This window comes from Panicum hallii, chromosome 9, assembly GCF_002211085.1.
Source record: "Panicum hallii strain FIL2 chromosome 9, PHallii_v3.1, whole genome shotgun sequence".
Classification (NCBI taxonomy): Eukaryota; Viridiplantae; Streptophyta; class Magnoliopsida; order Poales; family Poaceae; genus Panicum; species Panicum hallii.
The window spans coordinates 3,597,264-3,620,232 of NC_038050.1; the positions used below are offsets into that span (position 1 = coordinate 3,597,264).

General features: G+C 46.5%; 2 protein-coding genes across 2 annotated transcripts; one reads left to right on the forward strand and one right to left on the reverse strand.

Annotated features, from left to right (window-relative positions):
- Positions 1–392: 392 nt before the first annotated feature.
- On the forward strand, positions 393–3,789 carry LOC112877605 (proteasome subunit beta type-6-like). Its single transcript, XM_025941945.1, has 8 exons — positions 393–670; positions 1,469–1,545; positions 1,925–1,980; positions 2,145–2,217; positions 2,354–2,465; positions 2,741–2,814; positions 2,963–3,037; positions 3,472–3,789. The coding sequence occupies exons 1-8, from the start codon at positions 532–534 to the stop codon at positions 3,601–3,603; spliced, it is 738 nt and encodes a 245-aa protein (XP_025797730.1). The 5' UTR covers positions 393–531; the 3' UTR covers positions 3,604–3,789.
- Positions 3,790–4,217: 428 nt separating this feature from the next.
- LOC112877604 (acid phosphatase 1-like) lies at positions 4,218–6,330 on the reverse strand. Its single transcript, XM_025941944.1, has 3 exons — positions 5,502–6,330; positions 5,070–5,279; positions 4,218–4,617 (listed from the first exon to the last, which is right to left on the reverse strand). The coding sequence occupies exons 1-3, from the start codon at positions 6,032–6,034 to the stop codon at positions 4,440–4,442; spliced, it is 921 nt and encodes a 306-aa protein (XP_025797729.1). The 5' UTR covers positions 6,035–6,330; the 3' UTR covers positions 4,218–4,439.
- Between the last annotated feature and the right edge of the window lie 16,639 nt (positions 6,331–22,969).

The following is a 22,969-nucleotide window of genomic DNA, read 5'->3' on the forward strand; positions in this document are numbered from 1 at the left end:
AAAGCATTCAAGCCATGGACTTTTCCTCGTGAAGAAAAGGAGAGAGAGAGGGAGAGAGAGAGGGGGGGGGGGAGAGAACGAGAATTCAAACATGCATGGTAAGGGAGAACACATACAATCATACATACATTTTCTCTCTTTTTTTGAGTGGAAATCATACATACATTTTCAGCCACAAGTAAAAACAAAATAAACGGGTCAGGATCGATCAAGCGTGCAATGATCAACAGGCCATCATATTTAAAGCTCATTTCAATCGGTTAGTGTTACTGAAAACAAAATTGAAAATCCAGTCCGGCCCAACTGCCGCACCGCACCAAGCCCAACACGGCCCACCTTCCTCTCTCTCCCGGTCTCCCCCTCGGTTTCTTCTTTCTTGCGAGAGAGGCCAGAGCCGAGCAAGAGCAACCAAACCCAACTCCAAACAACTGAATCGAACCAGAGTTCCAGACCAGGGGAGACCACCACCGGTCCACCGCTCCCAACTCGCCGGATAGGGCTTTTGCCGCGGCTCATCTCGCCCGCTCCGCAATGGCCGCCGCTCACGCGGGCTCCTCTGCCGCCGCCGGCGAGGCCCCGACCACCGGGGAGCACCGGATTGGGACCACCATCGTCGGGGTCTGCTACGACGGCGGCGTCATCCTCGGCGCCGACTCCAGGACCAGCACCGGTATGGCCTTCGATCCCCTCTCGATCTGTCTGCGCCGCGGGAGATCCTGCCGCCTCTGCGGGTGGATTTGGCGTGGGGATGGCGTCGCGGGTCTAGGTTTTCGCTGGATCGTCGGGAATTGACGGATGAATTGCCGGCTGTGATACGTGCTGCCTTTCTACTTTCGCTGCTAGGTTCATTGCTAGTTTCCTTTTGCGATATTAGGGGATGGTCTCTACTTTTATGTTAGACACACAGCTGCAACTTGCGAGATGAGTAATGTGGGTACTAGCAGTAGGATAGAGTGATGTTGAGGGATGTTGTCCTTTCTTTGCATCCTGTTTAAACCTTTGAGATCATTTTCCCTGTGTTTCTGAGTACAATTATAGATTGTCCAACACTCCAACTCTGTTCCCATTAACTGTTAGTATTTGCCATGGTATAGTTGTGGTGACTGGTTACAATGAATGATAGTGTTTTTTTGTCAAGTCAGACACCCATGAACCAGTGCTGAATTCCGAGTGGTATTTAGCATGCCCGAAAAAATCTGCCTATTTCAGACGCCTGAGCCTGCATCCATGTCCATTTAACACTGATGAATGATAAGGTTATGTGTCATGGATGCATAATTGAACTCTTTATCCTTGTGATTGATCTGTATCGTGCTTATTGGACAACATGCCTCCTTAAGTTCACGTGGTGGCTAAGTAGTTCAGAAATATGCTTTGCACCTGTTTCTACCGATTAAATTCAGTATTAAGCTGTTGTGTTACTATTTTTTGGCGTCATGTTAATATTTTTTGTTGCCTGAATTCATAGGAATGTATGTGGCAAACCGTGCTTCAGACAAGATTACTCAACTGACGGACAATGTGTATGTCTGCCGCTCTGGATCTGTAAGTGTCCATGCTATTTTGAAGATTGAAGCAAAAATTTTGTTTTCTCATGATTTTTTCATGTTAAGATGCTTGAGTAGAAACTTTTATTTTTCACATTAAGATAGAATGGAAACTTTCTGCTCAATTTGTCCCTTTGACAAGTTGGTGCACTTTCTTCAAGATGACACTTAATTCAGACAATGGCTTAAACATGATTTTGGTCTGAACTAGTCAATAAACATGTAACCCAGCAGTTATTCATAATGCTGTTTTTATGCTGCCTTATCTTTTATTATCTTTGTAGAAAAGAATTTCTCCTTTGCAGTCCGCAGTATCGTGCCAGATTCCTGTTCGCAAGTTCATCATCTCATATGAAAAATCTTGCTTTTTTTTGCAGGCTGCTGATACACAAGTCATTTCAGACTATGTACGTTATTTCCTTCACCAACACACGTAAGTTTGTTCTCATACACAACCTAATAATGTTTAATCTTCTCATTGAATGAAACAACAAACTAGATGAGATTTGAGATCTCTTTTATAAAAAGGGAGGTATACGGTCACATTAAATATTTGGCATGCAAGGTAGCTGATGCTAAAATTACCCTCCTGTGCAGAATCCAGCTTGGGCAACCCGCTACTGTCAAAGTTGCAGCAAACTTGATTAGGTTGCTAGCCTATCAGAACAAGGTATTCTAGCACAGAGACTGTTAAAATGTTCTTTACTGATCTCATTCGTGAACACATGACATCTTGCATTATTTGTCACATTTGATGCTGAATTCATCTCTAGTTTCCACAATGAATATTTGTTATCGATGTCCAGAACATGTTGCAAGCTGGCATGATAATTGGAGGATGGGACAAGTATGAAGGAGGCCAAATTTTCTCCGTTCCCCTTGGTGGAACGATTCTGAGACAGCCATTTGCAATTGGAGGTATTCTCCCATAGAGTTACATGGCTCATGTTTTCTCAAGTCATCGTCCTGGTTGCAACTTGCAATGCTTTCCTGCAACATACCTTATGCGCTCTGCTAATGATCCAGTACTTAAATCACATACTTTTTGCATTATATGATATTCGAATGTTCGTACTCCAAATCTGGTTAAGGATGTATTTGCTGAGAAATATGGATCATATTATTTTCCTAATCCTCTCTTTCTTTATGTTGCTGTTTCTGACACTTATGGCAATATCTCTGTCTTCTTGCAGGTTCGGGTTCAAGTTACCTATATGCGCTGCTTGATCATGAATGGAGAGAGGGAATGAGCCAGGAGGAGGCAGAGGTACATCTCTAGGTTCCCTCTTTAGTCTGGATATTAGGATGTTTTCTCTCCTGGTAATAGAACATAGATTATTGACTGTGTAAAGCAGAATACAGTACAAAACTAGTTTCAGTTTTCCTAACCTGGTTCCTTTACTTCATATTTACAGAAATTTGTGGTGAAGGTAGTTTCCCTTGCCATGGCCCGTGATGGTGCTAGTGGAGGGGTTGTTCGTACAGTTACTGTAAGTTCTCTTGTCTGATGCAAATGCCATGCTTCATTTATTTTGCTTGAGAAATTTTGAAATGTCAGAAATACCAAAAACTAGGGGATGTTTTGGATTTTTTTTCTATTATGATATAACTTTCTACAAATCTAGCATACTGGGTCTTGTTATTGCTTTCTCAAGTAAAAGGCAAGCAGTTGTAATTGAAAACCATAAATATTTACTCAATTGAGTTTTCATGTTCTTGAGCTTTTTCCCCTGTGGTAAACTATGCTTGATTTGTAAATGACTTTGCAAAGTATGTTTTAATTGTATGCCTGTATTTTCCCTTCACCCTCATTTTTTCCTTCAACTCTATTTGCCAGTGTTCTTTGTCTGGTAGGTACTCAATAGATAATTTTGACTGATTTTTTTTCCCAAGTTGGAAACTAACTGATGTGGTTGTGGTGCAGATAAATGCCGATGGTGTGAAGAGGAACTTTTACCCTGGCGACAAGCTGCCACTATGGCACGAAGAGATGGAGCCCCACAACTCGTTGCTTGATATTCTCGCTGCTGGAAACCCTGATCCGATGGTGCAGTGAATTTGCACACCAGCACTGCCCCTTTCTTTGTGAACTTTCCTACTGTATCTGACTTCTAAATTTCAACTGAAGAACTATGCCACACCGATGTATTTACGTTTTCTTGTTATCATTGTTTCAGTTTAACAGAATGGTTGACGTTTCGAGGCAATGATTTCAAAAGCATGTCGTATTGGTTTTAGATAATGGATAGTGGTTACTGTGATGAGTCTGCGGTCTTCCGATTCACAAATGAGAATACGAAAATACGATCTTGTGATCTACCAAGTCATGTTAAGTTGATGCAGATGCAAGCAGCCAATAGGTATCAGTATATCGTGCAGCAGTTTGCGCTGGGCTACGGGCTACGTTTTCGCAGTTTTGTTTGCGAGACCTGAGTACCGTTTCGATTTTCGATGGAAAACGTGCTCGGTGAAACACTAGTCCATTGACAACGAACAAGCAAATTCACAGAGAAGCTCCAGCAAAAACACCCTGAAAACGAACAAGCAACTTTAGAGTATATGCTCAAGGCTGTGAGGGATGACTACTGATCTTGGCTGGTGAGTTGGTTCCGAGGTTCGTTTCTGGCTGGTAGCTAGTATGAATACGCAGAAACTATCACCCTGTAGCTCTCATTCTGAAGGACTCGCATTCATAAGTTAACTCTGATCCGTTACATTTCAGCTTATCCAGGGGTAATGTATACTACAGGAAGTTAGTAATGCTTTTGTACAGTTTAAATTTCATTGCCAAATTATTTCAAATTCCATAGCTCTAGTCAGTATGCAGTTCTATCATTAGGCCTGGTGAAAAAGGTCGAATAAACATTTTCACCCGCCCTATTTTTTTGTTTGTCATGGGATATAATACATTGGGTTGGGGAGCTTGAAGGAGCGCGCACTCATGGAAGAGCCTAGCAGATCGCTCCACTGATCCCCTGAATTGCCCAGGATCCTGTACCCTTCTGCTTCAATTTCCTTCCTCTTCTCCGATTTGTAGGTTGTCGCGGTTTTTTTGCGGTCAGCCGCTGTCCTGAACATTGGGAAAGACAATCTCAGAATTCCAGTACAAACAATAGACGCTGAAGAAGAGGTGGTCAGATTCAGCATAACAGCATTGAACAAAATGATTATGACCCTTAACCAGCACCAGATGCTTTTCATGGTAGTAGTAATGTCAGATAGAATTTTGGACAAGGACAGCACAGCATAGTCGTATATAGGAGATGAAGCACCAAATTCAGTGCTTCATGACAAGAAGATAACAAAGCGCTTGGCTGCCAATATTGGTAATGCTACTTCATTGCTTCCGGCTGTGGTGCCGGCTGTGACACTACAATGTTATATTTAGGAGTTCAAATTCTTCACAGCAGCCTAGATCGAACCATTGTAGTCATGATAGGTGATATTACTGTAGGCTTATTGCACAGAAGAAGATTGGTGTGAATCGTAGCAAATGGCTTGAAACTAATGTGCCAGGTATACCTGAGGATGAGCTTATCCCAGTCGTGGAACCCCTGTTTGTTGAGGTTGTCCACCGTGACGCCCCGGTGCCCCTCGCTTCTGCCCGTGAGCAAGATGGCCTTGAATCCGAGCTCGAGAACCTCTTTGTACAGCTTCAAGCTGGAGGGAATCCCCGGCGCCTCCCCCCTCTCCACCCACTTGTCAAACTCGAGGTGGTCGAACAATTCAAGCCTGCGGATTGAAATCAAGTAAACCATGTGAAACAATTTTCAATGGAGCAATTCATGCCTAATTCGTTGTCATTTGTCTGGTGTCCAAAGTTTTGCCATTTTGGGTGGCAGCTACCAAACGGGGATTGGTTGCTCGATCGGAACGATGCTCGGAATTTTGTGTGGCTAAATCTCTGCCATTTTTTCTGCCATTCGATGGGATGGGAGAGGAAGGAAAACTCACCCGTATCCGTGGTCGGCGTAGTAGGGGAGGTTCGACAGCAGCGTCTCGTCGACGTCGAAGATCCAGGCGTCGCGGCCGTCGCCCCCGAGCGGCGCGGCGCGCGCGTAGGCGGCGGACTCCCGCGCCACGAGCTCGAGGTCGGAGCGGTAGGCGGCGCCCGTGAGGTAGGCCCGCACGTGCGCCGCGCACTCCGCCGGCACGGCCTCCCACGGCGCCAGGTTGTTGGCCTCCGCCGCGAGCCGCCAGCTCGCGCAGCGCACGTCCGCCGGCACGTCGTCCGGGCCCTCATCCGCGCCCCGCGCCAGCGATGACGAGGACGACGGGAGCTCGATGACGAGCGGGCGTGGCAGGAGGTGCTGCTGCGCCGCCGCCGCCACCGCGTCCGCGGCCTCCTCGGACGCGACCTGCGACGGGGCGGTCGCGGCCACCTCCGCCTCCGGCTCTGCGGCGATGGGGGCGAGGAGCGGCGTCGCAGCCAGGAGGAGCGTCACGAGAAGGCGGACGAGATCGCCACCGCCGCGGTGGGGCGCCATGGCGTGCTTACTGTTGTTGATCGACCGCCCGCGCGGGGCCGGTCGTCGATGCGCTCCGGCGGGGGTCCCAGGGCGGGCGCGGTGGCAAGGCGAGGCGGTGGTGGCGCGGGGCCCGGCTGGCAGCGGGAATGCGTGGCTCCGGCGAGCTGGGCGCGTGGAGAGGAGCGGAGGACGGCCGGTGGAGGCGGGTTAAATCGGGAGGAAGGAGACGGGGTGGGAGGCGTTTCGTTTCGTGTTGGTGGGGAAAGGAAAGGAATTGGCGGAGGGGAAGAAGGGAGGCGGCGAGTTGGGGGAGTTGGATTCGAATCCGAGGGAGGAGGATTCTTCGGTGGCCGGCGGGGGCGACGAGCGTGGCCGTGGGGTGGGGCCGGTGGTGACGTGTCGGTCTCGGGTTGGTTGTGTGCGCTGGTCGGGCGCGGCAAGGTCTCCCGCCGCGAGGCGCCGACGCGGTGCACCAAACCAACCAAGACGCTGACGTCTCTGTCTCGCGATTGCTGTTCACTGGAGGTCAAAGCTTTTCTTCGATGGCCCACACCAGCAGCCAAGGCAAGACTGGGTGCTGCACGCCAAATTCAACGGGCCGTTACTGGGTGATGCTCGCCATCCTGCTTGGGCCGCAACGCGGAGGATTATTTGTTAAAAAAGAGAAACACGGAGGATTTGAGGCCCAGTTGAGCGTGCAAACACATAGCCCATCTGCAAGCCTCGGCCCACTTTACCAACCGTTGCAAACTCTTGCGCCTATATATATACACCCAAGTGATCTCATCTTCCACGTTTCTCTCCACTCAATGGATAGTGAAAAGAAAAAAGAAAAAAAAACTGCGAACGGGAGGCACAGGAGAACTTGCACGGGAAAAGTAAGACAATTTGGCATGATTTCTTCTCTCTTGTTCTCTTGCAATACAGCCGTAAACTACTCGAGTGGAGGGCCTAACGCTATCCCCTTTTCTCGAGAACAAATGCATGCTTGCACATCTCAGCGCCATCATGTAGCATAATATTACTTACTCTCTCTGTCTCAAAAAAATGAAACTTAAGTCGAATAGTTTTAAGTTTAATCAAATTTATAAAAAATTACTAATATTTATGTCTCCAAATAGATTTAATATAAAAATATATTATATGGTTGATCTAATAATATTTATTTTGTAACATAAATGTTAATATTATTTTGTATAAATTTGGTCAAAGTTAAAATTATTTGACCCCTCAGAAATTGAGGGTTGCATTCTTTTGGAAAAAGAGGCGTAGGCAACTTCGTATTCTCCGTGGAGAGGAAGGAATACTGCTATTTGGATGCATCAGACGAAGTTGCACACTTGCACTATATGGTGGTAGAAGCATACTTGTGGTGCCATCTTACCATCCAGACATACAATGGGATGTCTGATTTGTGTATTGACGGTGCCATTTTTCTATTCATGCGCATCGTTTCAAAATAAAGCTGCTTTCTTGTTGCATCTCTATTCTGATGTACATTACAAGTATGATTCCGTAGAATAGACAGCATACATATCAATATTTGAATGCTACAACTAGCTGGATGATTTCACATCTAATGTGCTGATGACCATGAAACCATATTTGAAAATTTGAAAGAAAAGGGGCCTGAAGAATGAAGTAGCAATCACCATACCCATTGCTTCTAGAATAGTGTGGGTATAATTACACCACCCAAGTGGATTTTTTCAATCCCCCCTCCTTTTTTTAGTGCAACTATAACATTATTATTCACGGAGACCTACTTCCACAGTATGTGGTGTGGGTTTTACACGTCATAGTTAATCCGTCCCTGCTCTGAAAAGTAAAAACATGGGGGGCATTGAGTATACTACTTCATTTTTTCAACTCCTCCTCTACTCTTGCATGCATAATAACATGTAACCACCTACCACATAGTAATTCTGATACCACCAACTCTGCTTCACTGCTCCTACGTAACTCAGTTCACTGTGCTCGCGTACACATATATTCTACCTCCTCACTTTACTGCTCGGCACCTCTTAATATTCGACTCCATTCAGTGTGTTAGACTGAAACCCATGAGTATATGAGTTGATCAGTACCCAATCAAACAGAGGGCCTCTGGTGATGAGCTACAAGAACAAGTTGTGCACATGCATGTTTTTGACCGGTGAAGCTAGGCTCATCATAGCTGAGGAAGCAACAAATAAAGCGATCTCAGAATGGAAGGCATCAGGATAAATCCTGAGATGTGCGACCAAAGTAAGCGATAATGACCCACAACATTATGAAATTTTGAATAATAGTCTCCAAATCTTATGCACTTATCACCTCTATCGTTGCAGGGGGTTTGTGATCTTCCCTTGCAAAACCCTCGAGAACTTTGCAAATGGCAAGAACATGCTACAAGAATTGAGCGGGGGGTTGCTGGTGCATAGGCTCGCGGCTCAAAGGGGACAAGAGGTGTGTGATGGTGATCGATCTCCTTATCTCCTCCGTTTCAAAAAAAATTCTCCTCCTTTTCACGATAGGAATTGCATTTGCGTACCCTTGAGAGCTTCAGTAAAGGCTGTTAAACTGTCTTAACAGAATTTCCCTCAAAAAAACTGTCTTAACAGAAGATGATACTAGCGGACAGGAAGCTCAGGCTTGAAGAACAAGCGGCAGCTCTCGTTTTGCGCAGCAGTGTTAGAGCTGGTCCTGCTGAGGATGGGGAGGCAATTAGAGGTGACGGTGTTCTTTCCCTATCGTGTAGGCGCTGCTTGCATAAGATGCGACTCTTGACTCCTACACTGCTGATCGAGTGTTCAGCGATGTTTCGACAACGGGAGAACGGCAGAAACAAAGAACGTAAAGCCGTTTTGTTTGTGGTAACAACATGATGATGTTTTTGACAAAATTGTCACCGTATGTATGTTTTTTTTATTTTTTTCCATCCCACCTATATTTACCCTGGAATTAATGAGCTGTCACACACTGCAAGGGTAGTGGCTATGAAGCGGGATTTGAATAACACCCTCAGCAGTTAGCAGCATCAACAATACCACAACCACAAGTTTAAAGACGCGAGAGAAGGTGGCCCCCAAATTCTAGACAGGTACAGTTCCATTCACTGCCTGCAGTTAATCTCAATTGTTAAGATTAGGTCATCTTCAACAAACTCGGGTCGCCAATAGATAAATGCACCACACGGCCCATCCTCAAGACCTGACCCACTTCACCAACCTTTGCAACTCTTCCCTACCACTCCACAGTCCACACCCAGCCTCCTCTGTATAAACACATGAGTGGTCTCATCTCCTGCACTTTCATTTTCGTGGTTGTACCACCCACCGTGCATCTGTGCAGTCAATGGATAGCTAGGGAAATGATGAGAAACAAAATTAAGAACAGAAGGCACCAGGAGAACCTGCATGCTAACAGTAATATGCTTGTCCTGAATTTTCATTAAAGCCATAAACGACTTCTGTAAACGAGGGCCTAACAATGTCACGTTTTTCATGAACAAGCGCATATTTCCACACGCTTCTCCTCCCGTGTAGCATGATTGTGTGAAGATCAACTTCATTTTCTCCATGGAGCGAGAGAAGGGAGTACTGCTACTCTGTCATACGCTTTCAGGTTGCATCGGGCGAAGGAAGAGGGAATGCTGCTATCCGGGAGCAGGAGAATACCAGTGACTAGTGAAGTGGCGGTGACAAATTTTGGGATGGGGTTAAAAAAATTCCCCTCGTCTGTTCCACATGAAAGCACAGGTCTAAGATACGGTCCAGGTCACTAGTCGTCTCACACGGGCTACAGTGCTGCTGTCTAAAGGAGGGGTAGGGGTGGGCTACGGTGCCGCTCTCTGAAGGAGGGGTAGGGGTTCGGAGGTTTTCTTGATCTGCGTGAGAAAGTTTTCTTCTTAGCAAAATATCCGAGTGCTGTCTTACCTCTGCAGGGCGAGTTTTTCTTCCCATCCATGCAATATCTCATTTTGTTAATCTTCAAACGTTTCTATACTCTATTCATAGTTTCTATACTCTATTCATACGTATATATTGGTTCAAATCAAAGCTATTTTTCATGCCCCTTTGTAATTAAGGGCCGGCATTTTAGCAAAGCAAATCCTACCATAGCATAAAACGTCAAGAATAGCCACCTTAAAAGAAGGAATTAGGGGCAACTAACCCATTAATGAGTTGCTAATGATGTATAATTTGTACTATTTGCTTCTAGAATGTGGATAATTACATATCACCAAAGTGCCTTTGTTTCTCTTTTTTTTAATCATTACCACGTACGACATTATTATCACGTAGACATACTCTCATAAAATATCTTGTGGGTTTTATAGGTGCCCCTGGCAATCCCTTCTTCGGAAACATGGGTGTATTGAGAATGCTGCTTCAATGTTTAACCATCTCGTACGCATGATAACATCTAGCCATCTAGTACCACGTAGTAATAACTTACCAACAACTCTACCTCTCTACCCCTATTTAACTCCGTCGACTCTACTCAGCTTGTGTACACATTATTCTCCTTCTTCAGCACCTCTTGTTACGGTACAAACTACAGTATTCTGTTCTAGTCAGAGTGTTAGCTTTGAATATATAAGTTGAATGAGACTAAAAGAGAGGGGCAATGGCGATGAGCTAGCTACAAGCTTAAGACGGGTTGTATGCAGATGCATGTTCTTATGGCGGGTGAAGCTAGTCTCATCAGAATATCAGATCTGATCGAGGAAGCAACACGTACAATGGTTTGAGAATGGGGGCATCAGGACAAATTCTGGGATTTGGGATGAAAGTTAGTGATTACAATCCAGAATTAGAAAATTTATAACTAAAAAAAAGATATGCAAAAGGGTCACCGGCCAGGTATTATACACCAACCTGTCATCTCTTTTGTTGCCGCAGGGGTGTTCTAGCCTTCCCTTGCAAAACCCTCAAGTAGTTTGGGAGTCGCAAGCAGTACAAAGACTCAAGCAGGGCGGTTGACTGGCTTGTAGTCTCGCTCGCTGGGCTGACACCGCAGCTCGCGGCTCAAAGACAACAGGAGGTGTGTGACGGCGATCGCCTCCTCCTCCTCCTCCTCTTCTTTCACGATAGGAATTACCCTTGCTTTTATTGAAGGCTAGCAAACTGTCTTAACAGTGGAGACCAGGATCGCCTGTAGAGGGAGAAGTCAAGCTTGAAGAATGAGAGGAAATCCTGGTTGCTCAGCCAAGGGGGAGCTGAAGCTTTTGTTGACTGAGAGGCGACGAGATGTGGCGGGGCTGTTTCCAAATCGGTAGGCAAGCACAGCAGAACGTTGCTTTCTGCCTTGTGACTTGTGAGCTCTTCAAAGATGTACGGCCTTCCATGGATTTGTTTGGAGAGAACGGGCCGCGAGCGCCAGAAGCATAACATCAGTTGGCCTAGCTAGCTAGCGCGTCGCGAGGCCATGCCTGTGCAGGTGGAATGGAGCCCGAATGCCCTGCCGGCCGGCTGCCGGCATGGGCCGCATGTGGCCGAGCCAAGGTGGAGGTGGGTATCCTCGGCCCGCCCCACGGCCGCCGCGGGACACGATCAAAATATGTAGGCCGGCCTGCAGGGCGGGTGATCCGCCAGGGAGGCATTGCGCACTAGTCGCCACCTCACACACTGGTTGTCGCAGTCGGGAAGGAGATCGGACAGGATCCCAAGAGATGGCTACCCGTTCAGATCTTCTGTTGTGTGCCTGCTTGCTAGGATTCTAGGAACAAGCACATGCAGACTTTTTTTTTGAAGGAGAAAAACTCGGCTTTATTTGAAAGCTCAAAGGTTCAGTACACGAGAGTTACTGGGGCTGCCAGTTTTACATAAAGGTTCCAAAACAAGCAAAACAAAAGGATGAGGCTACAGCTCCTCAACATCGGAAATGCGAGCTCCTCTGATGTCTGGACGGCGAGTCCAAGCCTTCAACTTCTCCACGATCTCCGTCATGTCGTCTTGGTCAGCTGGTTTCAGCAGCGACGGCCATTTCTGCAAAAAGGAGATGCTGGAGTATAAGATCTGTAAAGGATCCTTAGGGAAGGATCTTTCGATGGCCATTTTGTTCCTGTTAATCCAAAGCGCCCATGCAACCCCTGCAAACAGGACAATGCCCAGCCGTTTCGGGATCCCAAGGGCACCCTTGCCCCATTTGTCCCGCCACAACTCCCACGAAGTAGGACATTCAGCCCAACCCAAACTATCACGAACGCCACACCATGTCAACCGAGCAATCGAGCAGCGGAAGAAAATGTGGTTCACGTCCTCCCCCTGCCCACACAAGGCACAGCGGCAGCTGCCCTTCCAGCCTCTCTGCCGAAAGGCCATCGCCGTCTGCAGCCTGTTGTTACCGAGTTGCCAAAGAAATATTTTAATTTTCAGCGGAATCCTCGCACACCACAAATTGTCAGCGGCCTTCGCGCTCATACCCCTGTGTGTCAGGAAGGAGTACAGAGATTTAGTGGAGAAACATTTGAATATGTCGATAGCCCATTCCACCTCATCGTCTCCCTCAGACGGACTAAAAGGCTGGATCAAATCCAGCAAGGCATTGAAGCAGCCCTCTTCAGCGGAGGGGGATGTCCCATCCTTCAGAGTCCCAGCAGTCCGACACCCACACCTTGGGGAGTCGGCACATTTTGAATATTTCGGGGAACTGAATTTTCAAGGGGACCTCAGCACACCACACATCCTCCCAGAAGGAGGTTTTCTTGCCATCTTTCACCCTGTGTAACGCCCCACACTTAAACAAGTGCTCGACCTTATGCAACTCTTGCGAAAACCGAGAAGTACCCATACTTCTAGAATTGAAGAAATTGCCGTCAGGCATGTACTTTGCTTTAAACAGAGCAAACCAGGTCTCCTCTGATGCTTGCATTATCTTCCAGATCCATTTGGACAGCAAACATTCGTTCATCAACTTCGTATTTAGGCTAATCACAATGAGGGATTTTATATCCCTATTGCCAAGAATATCACGTCAGCCTGAGGGATGAATGAAACACTATGCCTCAATGGAGAATTTCATTTTACCGTTTGCAAAGCTAACCAGTGTAATTAAATGCTAGTTGATCTAGCGGTGCATGAGATCCCCCATGAAACAACGGCGGTCACAGTGCTCATTTCACGTCATTTCCAACATCTTGGAAACGAGTTAGCAGAGTGTCGTAGGGATGAAACTGGTTCCTTCTCTTCCCTCATTAAATCAGTGCCACGTCATCAAAAATATTGATGTGTCATGATATTTAATGCCATGAAACTTGCCATGAAATCTCTATTGTGATTAGCCTTAGGCAGCGTTTGGTTCGACGGTGGCAGGCAGCGTTCGCGTTGGAAACGCGGAACCCGAACCAAAGGGCTAGCTTTACGGACGCGCTTTTCTCACCGCAGCAGCGTTCACGCGTTGTGTTCTCACCGCAGCCTAGCACCAGCTTTTACGAGCGTTGGAGCGAACGAGTTGACGGAAATTACCCGCACTGCCACCGCTTATGCGTGGATACCGGTTCGATTATTCTCTCTCCTCCGTTCTTTTCTCCTTCGACACCCTCCCTCGAGTACTCCTCTCCCTCACTCCAGACCGAAGCCAGGTCCGGCGGGGGCGCGCGGCGGCGACCGGGCGTGGCGGCGTTGCGGGCGGCGGGGGCACGGGCGGGCGGCGGGGGCGACGGCAGGGGCGTGCGGTGGGGGCGGCGGCGCCCGGGCGCGGCGGCGGTGCGGGCGGCGGGGGCAGGGGCAGGGGCGCGCGGTGGGGGCGGCGGCGCCCGGGCAACGTGAAGAGTATATAAGGGAAAAAGAGTTTTCAATTTGTATATAAACAGTATATAGCTTCCCCGCAGCAACGTGAAGCAAACAGCTTTTCAGTTTTTCCACAGCAATTATCCCACAGCAGCTTTTTCATAGCAACTATCTCACAGCTGCTTTTTCACAGCTCACGGCTGAACCAAATGCACCCTTAGCATTCCCAAACCCCTTGGTCTTTGGGTCTGCTGATAGTGTCCATCTTGGCCATGTGATATTTAAAATCATTTGAAGCCCCCTGCCAAAAGAAGTTACTCCTATGCCTGTCCATCTCACCTTTAGGCAGCAGATAGAATCCTATTGTGTACAAGGACTCAAGCAGGGCGGTTGACTGGTGCGCTCCGGCGGGAGCCCAGGATGGGCGCAGGGGCAAGGCGAGGTGGTGGTGGCGTGGGACCTGGCTGGCAGCGGGAATGCGTGGCTCCGGCGACCTGGGCGCGTGGAGAGGAGCGGAGGATGGCCGGTGGAGGCGGGTTAAATCGGGAGGAAGGGAGACGGTGGGGGGAGGCGTTTCGTTTCGTGCTGGGGAAAGGAAAGGAATTGGCGGAGGGGAAGGAGGGAGGTGGCGAGTTGGGGGAGTTGGATTCGAATCCGAGGGAGGAGGATTCTTCGGTGGCCGGTGGGGGCAACGAGAGCATGGCCGTGGGGTGAGGCCGGTGGTGATGTGTCGGTCACGGATTGGTTGTGTGCGCTGGTCGGGCTCGGGCCGTCGGACGTGGCAAGGTCTCCACGCCGATGCTGAGCTGATGTCTGTCTGCGATTGCCTGCGATGGCCCACACCAGTAGTCAAACAAAGGCAGGTAAGATTCAACGGGCCATTACCGAGTGGTGCTCGCTATCCTGCTAGGCTTCACACGGAGGATTTGAGTGAGAGGCTTAGGCTGTCTCCAACGCCGTTCTGTAAAGCGTTCTGTACCGTATATATAGAGAAGATTCCGTTCTCTATTACTCCAGCAGCGTTCTCTAAATGGTACTCTAAAATAGAGAACGCTACAGCTTTCCTCTATATATAGAGATTCTCTCTCCTCTTCTCTATTTTTTCTTTACGTTTTAAACACTGAATTAAATAAAAATAAAATATGTCCATAGCATTTGAGGTATGATAAATACGTACGTATAAAAATTTGGAACAAAATACGTTTCTAATATAGGGTTTAATGTATAGAGAACGAGATTTAGAGAACGTTGTTGGAGAGAAATGAGATATAGAGGAGAGAATTTTGTAGAGAATTCTGTAAATGAAGGATATAGAGGAGGATATTGAGAACGACGGTTGGAGATAGCCTTAGACGTGTGCGCGCAAAATTTTGTCGCCTATATATACACACGCAAGTGATCTCATCTTCCACCCTTCACATCTACATTCAATGAAAAGAACGAAAAGAAAAGCAAAACTGCGAACGGGAGGCACCCGGAGAACTTTGCACGGGAAAAGTAAGACAACTTGGCATGCAATTTCGGTTATCCTTTTTTTTTGCAATGTAGCCGTAAACTACTCCTGTAGATCAGCCTAATGCTGTCGTGTTTTTTGCAGGAACAAACTCATGTTTCCACGCCCCCGAAGTCCTGTGTAGCATGGTAGGACGTAGATCGACTTCATATTCTCCATGGAGATGAAGGAATACTGCTGCTCGGTCATTCGCGTTCAGGATGCATCAGAGCAAGTTGCAGGGCATGGTAGAAGGGGCTTACTGGTGGTGCCATTTTATTATCCAGCCATCGAATGTCTGATTTGCGTACTGATGGCGCAGCTTCTCTATTGATGCGCATCGTTTCAAAACATAAAGCTACTTTCATGCTGCGTCTCTCTTGTGTGAGCTGATTCCTGAAAAGTTCGACTTTCTACGGTACAAGTATGATCCCATATAATAGAATAGACATGATATGATATGTTTTTGCCTATTTGAGCATGTATATTGATATTTGAATGGTACTCGTACCTGGATAATTTCACATGTTAAGACCGGTGACCATGAAACCATATTTGAAAATCTAAAACAAATGGGGAGAACGAAGTAGCAATGACCGTTTTTTTAAGTGTATCCATAACATTATTCACCGAGACCTACTTTCACTCTATGTGTTGTGAGTTTTACATGTCAGAGTTAATCCATGCCCCTATTAATCCATGCCCCTGGCAGCCCCTGCTCTGAAAATATAGGGGCATTCAGTATACTTCTTCAACTCCTCTTCTGCTTTCGCACGCATAATAACATGTAACCATCTACCACATAGTAATTTTGATACCACCAACTCTGCTTCACTGCTCGTACTTAACTCAGCCCATCGTGCTCGCGTACACATATATTCTACTTCCTCGCTTCACTGCTCAACACCTCTTGTGTGATTTAGTATTCGACTCCAGTCAGTGTGTTAGTCTGAAACCCATGAGTATACGAGTTGATGGCTCTGGTGATGAGCTACAAGAACAGGATGTGCACACATGCATGTTGTTGACTGGTGAAGCTAGGCTCCTCAATAGCTGAGGAAGCAACAAAGCGATCTGAGAATGGAGGACATCAGGACAAATCCTGAGATTTGCAACCAAAGTAAGCGATAATGATCCAGCATTAGAAATTTCGGATAGCTCATGCAGAAAAGGTCTCCAAATCTTATGCACTTTTCACCTCTTTTGTTGCAGGGGTTTTCTGGTCTTCCCTTGCAAAACCCTGGAGAACCTTGGAAACCACGAGAACATGCTCCAAGGATTGAGCGGGGGGTTGCTGGTGCATAGGCTTGCGACTCTAAGGGGACAAGAGGTGCGTGATGGTGATCGATCTCCTCTCCTTCTCCTTTCATGATGGGAACTGCATTTGCATTTGCAAAGCCTTGAGAGCTTCAATAAAAGCTGTTAAACTGTCTTAACAGAATTTCCGTCGAAAAATTTTCTTAACAAAAGATACCAATCCTGCTAGCGGAGAGGAGAGCTCAAGCTTCAAGGACGAGAGGCAGCCCTCGTTGTGCGGCGGTGGGAGAGCTGGTCCTGCTGAGAATGGAGAGGCAATTAGAGGCAACGGTGTTCTTTCCTGATCGGGTAGGCGTCGCTTATAAAAGATGTGCCTCTTGACTCTCCTATGTTGCTGATCGTCGATATTTCGACAACCGACAACGGGAGAACGGCAGAAGCAGAAAATATACATAAAGCCGCTTTGTTTGTGGAAACAACAGGTCGATTTTTTTATTGAAACTGTCACCATGGATGTTTTTTTATTTTTTCCTAGAAAATGTTAGTGAATCCCACTGACATTTACCCAAGAATTAGTAAGTTGTCACACGCTGCTAGGGGTAGTGGTTATAAAGCAGGATTTGAACAACCTCGGTAGTCAGGAGAGTCGACAATGCCACAATCACAATTAGGTCTAAGAAGCGACGAGAAGATGTCCCCCCCCAACCCAAATTTCAACCATGAATGAAGAAGAGAAAGAAGAAAAAGAGCGGAGGGAGGAAGAAGAGGAGAAAAATAATCCCCCTAGATTCACATCCTAGATCCGCCACTGGGCTGCAGTAGCTACCGTTCCATTCACTCCAGTAATAAAATTTGCCAGCAGTTAATCTCAATCATTAAGATTAGCTCATCTTCAACAGACTCGGGCCGCCAACACAGACACGCACCACGCACATGGCCCATCTTCAAGGCCCGGCCCACTTTACCAACTTGCAACTCTTCCCTACCACTCCACAGTCCACATCCGGCCTCCTCTTTATAAACACATGAGTGGCCTCATCTCCTGCACTTTCATTTCCGTGATTGTACCCCCAACGTGCATCTGTGAAGTCAATGGATAGCGAGGGAAATGGTGAGAAACAAAATTAAGAACAGAAGGCACCAAGAGAACCTGCATGCTAAAAGTAATATGCTTACGACTTCTGCAAACGAGGGCCTAATAACAATGTCGCGTTTTTGCAGGATCAAGCGCATCTTTCCACACGCTTCTCCTCCCGTGTAGCATGATCGTGTGAAGGCCAACTTTATATTCCCCGTGGAGCGGAAAATTTTTGTCCTGCTATTCGGTCATACGCTTTGATCGAGGCTGCGTCAGACGAAGGAAAATGGAATTAATGATGCTATTCGGTAGCAGGAGCATGGAGGGAATGGTGAAGTGGTGGTGATGTCGTACCCATCCATGCAATATCTTGTTTTGTTGATGTTCAAACTGTGTCTATACTCTATTCATGCGCATATATTGGTTCAAAACAAAGCTATTTTCATGCCCCTTTGTAATTAAGGGCCAGCATTTTAGCAAAGCAACTCCTACCATAGCATAAAACGTCAAGAATAGCCACCTTAAAATAAGAAGGAATTAGGGGAAAGTAACCCATTAATGAGTTGCTAATGATGTATAATTTGTACTATGTGCTTCTAGAATGTGGATAATTACACCATCCAAATGACTTTCTTCCTTTTTTTTAGCATTACCACAACATTATCACCAAGACCTACTCTTATAAAATATCTTGTGGGTTTTATAGGTCGGAATTAGCAATCCCTGCTTTGGAAACATGGGGGCATTGAGAGTGCTGCTTCAGTGTTTAACCGTCTTGTATGCATAACTAGTAAGGTGGTCCACGCAAATAGCACAGGTAGCTGATCTTTTAGTAATTTTTATGTTTTTCCAACTTTTGATGCGGCAAGCGACACCCATTCGAACTTCTTTCGAGAAGCATTCCACTGCCATTGGAGCCATATTCTCTAGCTACTAGTGGTGCCCACCTGGTCACACCACAGACAAAAGAATATATAAAGATATTCGGCAAGAGATGGACGACACCGAGACGGGGATGCTGCTCTTTATAGTTGAAATTAAAGTCATGTCAAAATAGTTTGTTGTTGGTGTTTCCTTTGTTACTTTAACTCTTCACTAAAGTACACTCCTATAAATCGACCCGTTGGAAATATCCGCACTCCTTTCTCATCTCGGAACGGTAACATTGGCTCATGAATGGATGAAGGGCATACAACATACTCTTTGATAAATCCAATTATTTACATCAGTCATATTTTGTTGAATATTTTTTGAAACATGAATTTAGAAGAAAATGGAATGTTATATATATAAACATAAAGTTTTATATTTTTGACGCCTCATGCAATCATGCTTATATTACACTGAAATATATTTTACGAATACTTTATAAATTTTTGAATGGTCATGCACTTTTTTAGTTGATAGTTTCAGTCACCGTGAATGAAAAATATTCTTAAATTTTTAGAAGAAGATCTAGATAAGTGCTCAATATATACCAGTAGCAGTAAATTAATAATCATGTTTCTTTTATTTATGCTCCAATCTTCAATTCCTAAAGCTCTGTGCATACATGGACACATATTATATACATATTGTCTTACGCCTACTACATCTTTTTTCCATGTCGTACACGGGTTCTATAAATTCACTATTACAGCTGATAAGGAACAGCATTCGGCTTTACGCTCACCACCATCTATAGTCGTCATCACCCTCTTGGAATCTGACACGTGCTAACTTTTTCTCCTCTTTCTAGTTGTTCTAGGTAAGCTACTATTATTAAATTATGCTTCTCCATGGCCATTCTAATGACTTTTAGTGGTTGTTGGCGCGCTTACCTAAATTGCACAATGATGGCATGTTGGGTAGAGTTTTGGCTCCTTCTAAAATAGCTTCCACTTTAGTTTCAATGATACAACCACTTTTTAACCACTTTTTTAGGAAGCTATTTTTACAAAATATTTAGCAAATCGGCTTCTTAATGGCAATATGACAATTCCAGGAGCACCTTAGAGCTTAAGGAGGAAGGAGAAGCCGGTGAAGCCTACTATCTATTGCAAGCTGCTCTTGGGTTTCATGTGGTTTTTTATGTGAAGCCATTTTATTTTACCTGTTTGGCAGAACTTCACCAAAAGACGTTGGAGAAGCCCTAGCAAACACACCCAAACAATTGTCAATGCCACTGGTGTTTGAGAATATGATGAAGGGCATGCTAAAGCTCGATCAATGCCATAGTCAAGCCACTACTTAGCTACCGCCCCATGACAATTGATCTATAACATTTAATATTTGTTTATTTGTTTGTAGCTCCACCGGATGGAGAAGCATGTGTCTTTCTGATATTTTCTGCACTAATACTTTAGTGAAACTGAATGTATATTCAACATGAACTCTTTTGGCAAGTGCTAATTTTAATTATTTTTTGATTTTAAATTTAGCTATTATTTACCTATCGTATTCGTCATAAACTCTTTGATCAAGTCCTAATTTTATTATTTTTTTAAATTCTGAATTTAGCTATTACTAATCATATTCGGCAAGGACTCTTTGGTCATGTTCTATTTTTCTTAATCATGTCCTATTTTTTTTACTCCATAATAAGCTAGTTGTTAATCGTAAAAAGCATAACGCTCATCGCTTCCTGCATCGACCTGCTAGGCACGCAAGAACATACATGTAGCTGAATCTTTCTCGAATCCATTGTACTTGAGTGGAAGCGTAGGTCAAAAACACCTCATATCTCACGCTATGTTTGTTTGCCACATCGTATCTATATTGCCGCGAACAGAGCTAAAAATCATGGGCAGTGAAGATCAATCTGCATGCAGCCCCTGCGATGGACGACCACCTTGTCAGTCTCGCACGAAACGGAAGACTCATCCACCAGGAGATGTATATATGGATGGCATGTATGTGTAGATATATAGAAATATAAAATACATGGTAAACATCTTATGTCTCGATGGAATAATTGTGGCTTTCATAATTTTTACAACTAAAGTAGCAGTTACTTTCCATATATGTGCATCCACGTAGAACAATGGTTTAGATATAAGGCATGTGCTGTTCTCTATTTGAAATCAAATTCTAATTCTTAAATATCAAATTGATCTACAGTTATAACTTGGCTCTACAACCATACACGATGTGCATCTTTCTCTTTTTTCTAAATGTATATATATTTATTAGTCGTATTTGACATGAACTCTTTGAATTAATCTAGACCATTAGATCTTCGTAAAATCCGATTGTGTATATTGTTCTTTTTTTAGATTAACATGCGAATTTTTTTCTAAATGTATATATTTGTTGGTCAGTATTTAACATGGGCTCTTTGGATTAGTCTAAACTGTTAGATCTTCATAAAATTCGGTAGTGTAAATCCTTCTCTTTTTTAGACTAATGTGGGAATTTCTGGACCCTCTCGGCGAACGTGGTTACTTCTTTTAACACCCCCTTATTAATATAATAGATAGATAGATAACGTCTAACCATCTACTACATAGTAACTTTCCAACAACTCTACCTCTCTGCCCCCCTATTATTTAACTCGGTCAACTCTACTCGTGTACACATACACATTCTATTATTCTACTTTTCCCCACTTGAGCACCTCTTGTTACGGTAACTATTGTATTCCACTCTAGTCATAGTGTTAAACTCTGAATATACAAGTTGAATGACACTAAAAGAGAGGGGCAGTGGCGATGAGCTAGCTACAAGCTTAAGACGGGCGGTGCAGATGCATGTTCTTATGGCGGGTGAACGTAGGCAGTAGGCTCATCAGACCTGAGGAAGCAACACAAATACACAGTGATCTGAGAATTGGGGGCATCAGGACAAATTCTGGGGTTTGCGATGAAAGTAAGTGATCACAATCCAGAATTACGAAATTTATAATTGAAAAAATAAGATATGGAAGAGGGTCTCCGGCCAGGTATTATTATACACCATCTCTTTTGTTGTTGTAGGCGGGTTCTTGCCTTCCCTTGCAGAACACTCCTGTGGGTTGGGAGTAGCAAGTAGCATAAAGACTGAAAGGCGATTGGCTGGCGTACATGCTGTAATATTCCATGTTAACCCCTAGAAGGTTTATTTAACAAAAATTGTGAATATCAAAAACTTTTGTGTATGATCTTGGTTTAGAGGGGTTGATGCATTTTATTTGATTTGGATTTTCGAATTTGTTTGATTCAATTGTGTGGGATTTGGATTTGAAAAGGGTACTCAAATTCAAATCTAAAGTCTAACCCTTAAAACCCTGGTGGGCCACCAGCCCAAGCCCAGCTGACCCCTTTCCCCTCTATCCATCTCTTTCCCCCGCGCGTCCCGGCCCAGCCCAGCTTCGCGATCCGTCGCGACTCCTCGTTTCCTCTTCCGCCCGGGGCAGCTGACGGGCGGGTCCCACCCGTCAGCTTTCCCTTCTTCCTCCGCCCGCGCCCTCTCCTGGCTCGCTCCGCCCACGTCGCCGTTCGCCCCGCTCCGCGACAGGAGCTTCTAACCGCCCGCTCCTCTTTTCCTCTTTCCTCCCGCCGCGGCCCCGCTCCCTCACGTCATCCGCCAGCCAGCGCGCCGCTCCGCTCCGCGACAGCACGGTGTAACCACCCGCGCGCGCTCCCTTTTCCCCCGTACCCCGACCGCCCGCGCCGCGAGCCCAAACCCTAGCCGTGCTCCCTCCGGCGCCGCGATGCCGCCACGCGTCCTGGCCCGGACGCCAAAAAGCCCCGGCCGCAGCCACTCCCGAGCCCTAGGGCCGCCCCATAAAAAAACCCACGGCCGCCGCTGAAGCCCTAGCCACCCGCACCCACTTCTCCAATCCGCTGTCGCCGCACCCGAGAGAGAGAGAGAGAGGAGGAGGAGGAGAAGCGCCCGAGGAGGAGGACACCGACGCCACCCGGAGCCGAGCGAGGAGGACGCCGCCGCCGCCACCGGAGCTCCACCACGCCTGCGCCGTACGACTACACCAATGCAGCCGCGCACCCTGCACAGCCCCGACCCGCCGGCCTTGCCTCTCCGCTGCCCCGAGCGCCCTCTGCTCCAGCCCCGCCGGTGAGCCACACTGCCGCCACCCCTTTCCTTTCCCCTGCTGCCGGCGTGAGCCATGGGCCGCCGATGAACCCTCTGTAGTAATCCCTAGGGCTCCTTCCCTTCCGGCCTTGGCGCCGTTTCATTTGTGCAGGGACCCGCCGCGCCGCCACCGTACCCCCCGCAAACGCCGTCGCCCCTCGCCGCCGCGTTGTGCCGCGGACCCGGGATGCCGGTGCTCCGCGCACGGCACGGCCACGCCGAGGCTCTGGAAGACCAGAACCCGCGCGCGTGCGCGCGCACCCACAACACGAACCCGAGCCGTGCCGCTGCCCGTTGCCTTGGCCCCAGCCTCGCCATGCCTGCGCCACGGCCTCGCCGTGCACGTCCACCCCCGCGACGCG

Bases quoted from the DNA above. Each gene is read 5' to 3' on its own strand.
- LOC112877604 (XM_025941944.1), bottom strand. From the start codon at position 6,034: ATGGCGCCCCACCGCGGCGGTGGCGATCTCGTCCGCCTTCTCGTGACG. The intron at 5,280-5,501 runs GTGAGTTTTCCT...TTCAATCCGCAG, and splicing joins TACGCCGACCACGGATACGG to GCTTGAATTGTTCGACCACC. The intron at 4,618-5,069 runs GTATACCTGGCA...CCCAATGTTCAG, and splicing joins TGGGATAAGCTCATCCTCAG to GACAGCGGCTGACCGCAAAA.
- LOC112877605 (XM_025941945.1), top strand. From the start codon at position 532: ATGGCCGCCGCTCACGCGGGCTCCTCTGCCGCCGCCGGCGAGGCCCCG. The intron at 1,981-2,144 runs GTAAGTTTGTTC...CCTCCTGTGCAG, and splicing joins TATTTCCTTCACCAACACAC to AATCCAGCTTGGGCAACCCG. The intron at 2,466-2,740 runs GTATTCTCCCAT...GTCTTCTTGCAG, and splicing joins ACAGCCATTTGCAATTGGAG to GTTCGGGTTCAAGTTACCTA.